This window comes from Cucurbita maxima, unplaced genomic scaffold, assembly GCF_002738345.1.
Source record: "Cucurbita maxima cultivar Rimu unplaced genomic scaffold, Cmax_1.0 Cma_Scf00027, whole genome shotgun sequence".
NCBI lineage: Eukaryota > Viridiplantae > Streptophyta > Magnoliopsida > Cucurbitales > Cucurbitaceae > Cucurbita > Cucurbita maxima.
In genome coordinates, this window is record NW_019272043.1 from 1,657,896 (window position 1) to 1,667,628 (window position 9,733).

The 9,733-nt window shown below is 33.3% G+C and overlaps 1 protein-coding gene and 1 non-coding gene across 2 annotated transcripts in view; both read left to right on the forward strand.

The window, feature by feature from the left end:
• LOC111499622 (probable WRKY transcription factor 13) overlaps window positions 1-906 on the forward strand; it is a 2,508-nt gene extending 1,602 nt beyond the window's left edge. The window contains exons 3-4 of the mRNA XM_023151229.1: window positions 321-488; window positions 617-906. Coding sequence (XP_023006997.1) covers window positions 321-488; window positions 617-620 — 172 coding nt within the window. The 3' untranslated portion in view covers window positions 621-906. The remainder of the gene's footprint in view (window positions 1-320; window positions 489-616) is intronic.
• Window positions 907-9,061: 8,155 nt separating this feature from the next.
• On the forward strand, window positions 9,062-9,168 carry LOC111500027. The gene has a single exon (XR_002721041.1). It is a non-coding gene; the product is annotated as a Plant small nucleolar RNA R71 (small nucleolar RNA).
• The last annotated feature ends 565 nt before the right edge of the window (window positions 9,169-9,733 follow it).

The window sequence follows — 9,733 nt, forward strand, 5'->3', positions numbered from 1 at the left end:
AAAAAAAAAAAAAAAAAAAAAAAAAAAAAAAAAAAAAAAAAAAAAAAAAAAAAAAAAAAAAAAAAAAAAGTTGAATTTGAATTTGGATTCACTACTACAAACATCTCTCCACGCGCAAATGTATATTGTCATCATTATTTTTAAAATGGTGGGCAGAAAGAAGTAATTATAAGCCTTCAAAACCATCAACAACTAAACAAGTAATGATGAAGTTCAGAATGTTTTTCTTTTCCTTTTTACACCCAAATCTCAGTTATAATAATAATAATAATAATAACTCCATTTTTTAACACAAATTTCTCCTGTCTCCTTCAATGCAGAAGCTATTATCGTTGTACACAAGATGATTGTAGGGTTAAGAAACGAGTAGAGAGATTAGATGAAGATCCAAGAATGGTGATAACAACATATGAAGGACGACACATTCATTCTCCTTCCCATGATACTCAAGACTCCGAACCTCATACCCATCTCAACAATTTCTTTTGGTACCCTCTCTCTCTCTCTCTTTCTTTAATTTTTTGAAGAAATAAGGAAAGTAAATGTGGATGAACACTTGCAATTTTGTGGGTCAATTTTATATGTTTTAGATGAACAAAAGTTTGGTTTATTGCAGGTAATAATGAAGCAAAAGAGGTGGTGGAAAAAGAAGCAAAGAGATATGCATTTGATTTGGTATTATTTTGTTTTAGTTTGGGTTTTGTTTAGGGTAATTTTCATGTAATAGCTTTGGTTCTTTTGTCCATCTCTTATCTTCCCTTCATGTGTTCATAATGTAAGGGAAAAGAGATGGAAATGAACCTTAGTCATGTCTTGTTCTGTATTTCACCCTTTTTCTTCTTTCTTTTTCCCACTCTATTTGGTATATCTTGTGGTTTTTACTTATCAAATGGGAGAAGAAAAGAAACAATAGGTTTTCTTTTATTCAAGAAGTTTTGAAGCTTGAACGTTAAGAATAAAAAGCTCTAATACCATATTAAGAATGAAAAACATTAGTGAAATCAAAAGTCTAAGAAACAGAAGTGGGATCAAAAGTTCCAGTGGGATCTTTTCATCCCACTTATGTTTCTCGTTATTAACTATATTAAATCCTCAAGAAGTTTCAGCCACACAAACAAAGTTGATTCAAAAGGTAGCTACAAATAATAAACCAAAACTGGAAATACTCAAAAGGGTTTAGTATATAGAATTTTATACCCCAAGTTTGTAGGAGATTGGGTTGAACAATTATCTTCCCAAAATTCCTCGAATATGTTCTTGAGTTAAGATTTTTATCAAAATTTGAGTCCCTAGATATTTGGTAGTACAAATTTGAAGAAATACATATTATTTTGATTATTTACAAATCTATGAATTTGAAGTTGATTCAACCGTGAATCGATTATTAAATTCATTCTCGCTTATGCAAATTAAAGTATAACAAGAGTTTATAATTCATTAAGATTAAGATCGAGTCATATGTGATTATCTTCATAAAATATTACCTTCTCATTTACGAAGAGAGATTACGTATATTTTTGTTGCATTCATATTCCTTTAAGTTGTTGGGAGGCATGACATTAACTTTGTCCTCTTGCATCAACATGCATCTCAGTCCTTTCTCTGAGACATCGTTGTACACCCTGAGATTACTTGAGCCATCTAGCGCTGATATGGAATGAACACAAGAGAAAATTTTGAAACAGATTATCTTGATGATCAAGATTAGGAGTAAAGAAAACTCGTGATTCGAATCACTCTACAAGAGGTTTGATCAATACTACTGGAATGATTCTAGTATACAAATTCTAAACATAAGAATTTGGAAGGTAAAAGCTTAGCTCTCAACAAAGTTAAAATTGAAATTCTATTATTTTCAATTCAAAAAATGTGATATCTACTAGAAAGAAGAGAAGACTTTATATAGCCTTCGACAACCTTAAGATATGTGACACATAAACTCCCTGTAAAATTGGTTATTCATGAGAAATACCCATAACCTCCGTATTAAAATGACTAGTTAATGATGGAATATGGTAACATAAGTGGGTTACCATATAACTTTAACTCATATATTAAAAACTAGCTTAAATATGATAAACAAATATTTAAATTATAATTAAATAATGCAATAAATGAAATGGACTTATTAAAACTAGTTTCATAAATTCAAATATGAGTTCATTAAATGCAAATTAAAGTACATTTAATGCATCTCTATCTTGAAGCTCAACTTTGCACAACATATAAGGAAAGTCTTCATCGTCTTCTAAAATTTTCTTTTACGAGCTCACCATAGCTTGAATATAAGTGTACAAAACTTGTTACAACTTCTTGGCTCTCGTCTTTGTAATTGGACCTTGAGATATGAAAATTTCTTGGTCGTGGTTCATATCAAGCACAATGAGTACTGGGCGAAAACCAACCTTTCGTTACGCTTCTGAAAAACTTTGCTAACAAGTTGCTATCCATGAGAAGGTCTTACCCATCCTAGTTAATTATGGAGAACTTATGTACAAACCTTTTGTAATAGTTTACTAGAACTTTCACTTACACTTGGTTATTGAGGTTGACCTTCTAAGATGATCCTAATGATCTACATCTATCATGGAGTACACAAGTATATCATCAATGAAGCAATGATGAACGTATCAAGAAAGTCCTTGAATACCTAATTCATCAAATCAATAAATGTTGTAGAGGGATTTGTCAGGTTGAAGGACATAACGATGAATTCATAATGTCCATAATGGCTTTTGAAGAAGGCTTTTGATATGTCTTCCTCTCTAATCCTCATTTGATGACAATTTGATCTAAAATCATTTATCTTTGGTAGAGGGTACTTGTTCATGATAGATCTTGTTTAACTCTCACTACACACAAATGTATAGATCCATTTATCCATTTATCCATCTTTATTCTTCACGAACAACACAAGAGCTATCAAAAGTGATTCATAGAAACGTATAAAGCCTTAATCAAACAACTTCTATAATTATTCTTTCCGTTTCTAAGTTTAATTGGCATCATTTTATAGGGTGCCTTAGAGATCAACGTGATTCCTAGTCTAAACTTAATCATAAAACTGACTTTTCTAACTAGGGAAACCATAGCAAACCGTCTAAAAACACATCCTCAAACTCTTGACAACTAGTAATGAGGATATAGTTCTTCCAGCTAGAAATGCTCATGCATCGCATCTAATCAACTTCTTGCCCTTCCTATGTTCAGCAAATCTATCAAAGTCGAATAACTCATATGTTAAATAGTCAAATATAGGTACGATACCTATAACAACTGCGTCAAGATAGTTTTAGACATCCAAAGTGTGAGAATCAAGGTCCTCAATGTCATCGAGTAAGTAAGTAGCCACTTTGAACATTTTTTTTAAAAACAATTCTTGTAGAAATTGTTTGGATTGACCTAAATCTTACGATAAATAAGAATTAAAGAAAAATGAAAGATTTAAGCCAAGAATCAAGAGTAAGATATAAACCAAGCTTTTTTTCTCAAAAATCATAAGGTTAAAATAACCTACTACGAATTTTAAATAAATGGCCTAATACCAAAAAAATTGAGGGAGATAAGAGCATGTTTAAGGCTTAATCAAGAATAAGAGTAAACTGATCAAAATGTCTAAGGCTTAATCAAGAATAAGAGTGAAATGACTCAAATGTCCTTGTATGTCAATAAATTTTATATAAAGCCTATTTTCCTAAGGGTAAAAATGACTAGATAAGATGTAAGTTTATAACCTAAATTAAGATGGTTGGAAAAAGACCTAAATACCCTCAATTATGTGAAATTTTACATAAGACTAAATCATGCTAATTCGAGACATTATGGATGACTGTTAGAACGTGTTTAAGGTATAAAGCAGGACTTGGATGGAAAATAATGAAAATACCCTTTAATGACCCTTTTATAAAAAGATAAAAGGTAATACGATATTGTGAAAGACCTATACATATTATTATGAAAGGTTTCATATGGTTATGACTCGTATACTTGGATTATACATGGACTAGGGCTTATGAATGTCAAGATATGACTTATGCCTTAAGTTTTAACGAGCTCTTAGAGTTAGAACCCGAAGAATCTATGCCTAATAAACCTTAGAGGATATTTTAAGGACAAAAACCAAGCCTAGAAGGTTACTCCTCGGGAAGACACAACCCAAGCTTTAAGCCTACCATGACACTAAGATCACTAGGTTTAACTCTATTTAGACCTGCTTCATGACCTAAAGTCACTCTAGACCTCCTATTGATCGGTACAATATGATTACATGTTTTTTCCACCAAGGTGGGATGTCTTAACCATGTTTCTTGTAGGATGTCTGCTTTGCAAAATGTCATGACTGAATACTAAGTTACAGGGGCATATGAAACCCTAGACATAGGTATCAAAACTGTGTTGTAGGGGTAATACGAAACCTTGAACTTGTACAAGAACTCATACTATGTTGCAAAGGACGCATGAAACTCGAGACATAGGCTATATCACCAGGGATGCATGAATCCTCAAGAATAGACCAAGTTCATGTTGTTCATCAACCATAGAATCCATAAGGTCTCTCAAAGAATATCTGAGGGAAGGGCTAGGTCTAGTGCAATGCATGGTGTATGATCTGGACAAAAGTGTAATACTCTAGTATCCACCACAAACACGATTAAAAGCCTAAAAGTATGCTACTTACTAAGTTTATACTCATTTTAATTTTTACATGTTCTTTCATGCAATGACTCGAAGTTGGTCAAGAATAAAAGTAGATCTGGAGCAAGTGTCTTAGAGAGTTAATCCTCGAGCGTAAGCCTCCACTGTTTTGTGTCTAGTAATATTTTGTGTCCACTTTTATTAGTTATCTTCCATCTCTTGTTGCTAAAGTGTAAAAACTTTATGGTATTTTCACAGAGTCAGACCCCATCGTTATCCATGCTTTGGACAAGCCTAAAACATAATTAACTTTGTCAACGAACCATGGTTCATTGCCGACACTTGCAACAATGCTTCATTCAATAATTTTTCTTGAATTTATTCTTGTGCATGGGCGATAGCAACGTTACTAAGGCTTGATTGGCGGTCTATTACTTTGTTTTTTGTTCCATTCCATCCTTTACTTTCATGTCGAATTCTTGTAATAGGAGTATCCATCTAATTGGACATGGCTTTGCATCATTCGTGTTCATCAAGTATTTCACCGCCCGGTATCTAACATTATGACCAGAAATTTAGTCCTGCACGGTCTAAGCAAACATATTGATGATCGTTTCCATTTCCTCCATGATTTAAGTAAAGAGGAACTATGATGTTACAAAATGGTCATACTAAGCAAGTGATTGATATCATGACAAAACCTTTGACTCGAGTTGTGTTTGAGAAGTTACGCATGTTGTTTGATGTTTGTCAAGATCCTGAAATTTGATCTAAAGACTACGTCATCAGTTTAAGGGAGGGAATGTTGAAAAAAATTTAATTGCTTTTTATGTTTTAGTTCCTAATATGATCTTACGACAGATTCTTTGTTTTGGCATGATATTCTGCTCTCAGATAAGATTTTATTTTTATCTTCGGTTAAGGATTGTACTTGCTATAAATATAGTCATCCTTCACCTAATAAATATTGAATTCTTTTCCTTTTCGAAACTTATCTTCATTAAATTTAATATAGAAAATAAAAGACTCAAATCTATGTTTCATCAAGTACAAATACCGGTGAGAACCATGTTAATAATGATCCATTTCGAATATTTCAAAAAAATTTAGATGAAATTTACCGATCTATGACATACCTGCCTAAATTACGTCGAATTGAATTTCAGAACTACATAAGAGAGAGACAAGTTCTATAACCCATTCAAAACGAGGAATATTGTCTTATGCCGCAAGACAATATTTCAAATGATGATATTGTTACTGATGACATGAAGACCGACGAAAAACATTATACAAATATTATACAAATACATGTGCTCTATGTCCATTGGAGACAAAAAAAAGTGAAGAAAGTGAAAAAGAGAAAAACGGTGAGGACGAAACATTTAACATGTGTACAGAGATTAAAAAGAAAAAAGAAAGAAAGAGAGTTCTATCACTATTGTGAGGAGAATAATGTATCGTATACGAGAAACGACAATAACACATAAGTGAATGGACTTGTGAATGGACTTTCATTCTAACAAGGAGCACTTAACTGAGTGTACCTATTTTTTCTATTGAATTCTTGCGGGAAGTTAAATTTTTTATTGTAATGCAAGATTCAATTATTGATCACGAACCCAAGCCAACATTGAGCTCATAGAAAAAACAAGATCATGGGCTATCTGTGAAGGGGCACTTTCATTTCACTTTTAACGTTTCTTGGAATATAAATATATCTAACAAATACAATATCTATTGACATACCATTTAGTAGATAAAGTGATTTCATAATATATTTGAGAATTTGATATCTAATTTTGACAAATTTACGATACTATATGCATGGATTTGGACTATAACTATTTATTTATAAAAGAATTCATATCCAAAACAAAAAAAATTAAAGATGTGTGATGTTTTTCCAACAAGAACATGAAGGGTCACTTAAAGTTGTTTCAAAGTTGAAGGAGTAGCCTAGCAAATGATAAAAGTATAGGGATGTGGCCTTGTTTGAGTGGTCCATTTGGAAATTGGGTTATGGTGTCTATTTGTTCGACAAAAACAAAATTAGGTACGAGAAAAAAGGGCACAAGGAAGCTACGTTTGTCCAACAAAAGGGCACAACATCATGTGATTATGCTTTCACTATGTTTGTTTTACATGAACCAATGAACCACTGAAAGAGATGGATTGGATAGCAACTATTTGGCAGCCATCAACAAGTTGTTGAGTTGCATTGTTCTTGAAGCTTCCCATTTTTATCTAATGGAATCTCAAATATAATACCTTTTATGAACTATTCAAAGTTCATAGGTTGCATTCCAAAACCAACATACCTATCCTTCCTGGGAAATCCATAAGTCATGAATGTCTAATCCGCCATTCATATTGTCTCACCAATTAGCGCCTCAACTTAGGACTAGTTTTTCATGATATAGACAAAACAAGCTACCCTAAGTCAATAAAACAATATAGTTAGTTCACCCACATCTAAGATTCTTCGTCCAGTAGATCTGCGGCATAAGAAATGGGTGAAACACTTCTTAACCAAGAGTGAAGTTTATGAGCGGCTAGAGAATTGCTTGGAACTCTAAGGCCTATTCAGATGCTCTAATAGCAGTAGAGGCTAAACCCCAACTTCCTAAAGCCTAGGGTAAAACTTGTGGTATTCACTAGGTTAAGGATACAATGAGAGCCTACAAGTAGGTTCTTATTGAGTATTTATATGTTCATCCCTATCTGATTTCTTTTTCAGGTGTACGCAGGCTGTCGATTGAGATGGGGAACATTCGAGAGTTACGCAATCACAAATTGGGTCGTTTTGGAGCATCAATCTGCTTTTATGTTTAGAGTCATTTGAAATTCATATGGTAATTGTATCTCGATCTCGTTTTTCCCTTTGAAATAAATTTGAACAACATGGTCTTATAGTTGTTTGTATTTAATTTTGGTGTTATTTATCTTTATTCCAAGCTCACCAATGGAAGGAAGAATCGCGTTCTGGATTTAGTTGTTGACCAAGGAAGAAAATACAAAATTAGCCTCAACCACGTTAAGTCGTCTTCTCAAGTTCATTCCTCTAGCTTAAGTGAAGTATAAGGAAGATTTCTGATGAAGGAAGCATGGCCTAATACTGCCTGTATCGTCCTGCTCAATAACTAACCCTCTGAGTTTGCTCCGGTGACAAACCAAGTTTCCTCTCAACTTTGGACCACCATAATTTACGTTGTAGTCCACGAACCGCCCATGTCGATGGAAGATGATGATGGGGCCGGTTCAGCTGAACCACCCACGTCGACCCAAATTTCTATCCCTCCTTGGTTTTTCATCAAATTGGACCCCTCTATGGCTAGTTCTCACAAAATTCTCAATGGTCCAGAAACCAGATATACTAAAGAAGCTACCAAAGAATATTTATAGGAAATCGGGTATCGAAAGCTCAAGAAACGAGACTCCCAACATCGGACAAGAGGTAAGTAGCCATCTTGGGCTTTTCTTAAGAAATACTTGTAGGGATTGCTTGGATGACTATATGAACCTTAAATTAGGTATAAAGAGCACATTTGGTTATATCTACACTATAAATCGAATAGGTGAGTTGGACGTCTAGGATTCAGAAATTTTTTTGCTCTTTCATCTACCAAGACTGAGTATGTGGTAATAACTGAAGCTAGAAAGGAGATCATATGAATGACAGACTTTCTAGAAGAATTAGGAAAGAAGCAGCACGAGAAGATTTTTTTTATAGATAGTCAGAGTGTCATACAGTTGGTGAGAAACTCGGTCTATCATTCAAAGACAACACATTAGAAGACGATATCATTTCACTCGCAGGTTAGTGGAAGAATGTGATATGTGTTTAGAAAAGATAGAGGTTGCAAAGAATCCCGTAGACATGTTGACAAAATGTGTTGGAAAATTGAGGTCGTGCAAATCACTAATGGTTGAGTTATGGACTTTGCTCCTTCCCAATTGTTATATACCGTAAGTGACTATTTATTAAAAATCTTTCGATTGTTACATATAGTAAGTGACTATTTATAGTAAAAATCTGGTAGAGATGGATAGATAATTATTTATAACAATTAGTTATAAGTGGTAAAATTATATATAGTGAACTGAAACATCTATATATATCCTAGGCAGTGCTTTCACAATGTACTATCTACCTTCTATTAGTCATGATATAAGCCTTTAGCCAATATTCAATATTCCTCTTACATTTTCTCTCCTATTATTTTTGTTCATCTAGATCGAGTGTGTGCGTTGTTGTGCGTTCTAACAACATCAACTCATTGACACTTATTAGATGTTATTTTTTGTAGCATCTCATAAGTTTCATGGTATGTCTTTGACAAAATAGCTTCATTGGTGGAAGCATCCACAACTTGTTAGCAATATTCAATCAATGTAAAAAATTTTCATTTGGATACAATGGGGTAATTCATGGTAAGGACACTTTCTAAGCATCTCTTTGAATCTCTCCTAAATTTCGCTTAGTGTTTCATCTTCCGACGCTTGAAAAGCAACAATCTCATTTATGAACTTGTGTTTCTAGTTGGTGGAAAATAAATGAACAAGAATTTCTCTGCTAGACTATACCAATAATTAATTGTTTCCTGTGCTAAAGTATTCAATCATGATTTAACATTATCCCTCGAACAATAGGGGAATAAGCTCAATCTTATCACGTCTCTATCTACTTCTTTGAATCGAAATGACTCACTAATGCCTAAAAATGGCTTTAGATGTAGGTGAAGGTCTTCTTATGGTAGTCCATGATATTGACCAATGGTTTGTAGCATTTTGAATCTCATGGGCTTTAACTCAAAAGTAGTTGTTTGCATTTCGGGTCTAATAATGTACGAATTTAGCTCTTCCACAGTTGGGTGTGCATATGCTCTGATTACTCTTTCTTTGTCATCTACTACATTAATAGCATTAGCAGTGATTCTCTATTGATTAGTCGATCTGCTGGATTTTCAAACTCCTGATTTAGTTAGGCTCCAAGGTTTATTTGCGGTATATTTTGTTGTGTCATTTTTTATTACTCTTGCAATTTTCACCTAAAGTCTCTCTATCTCGAGATCCAAAAAAAAAAAAAAAAAAAAAA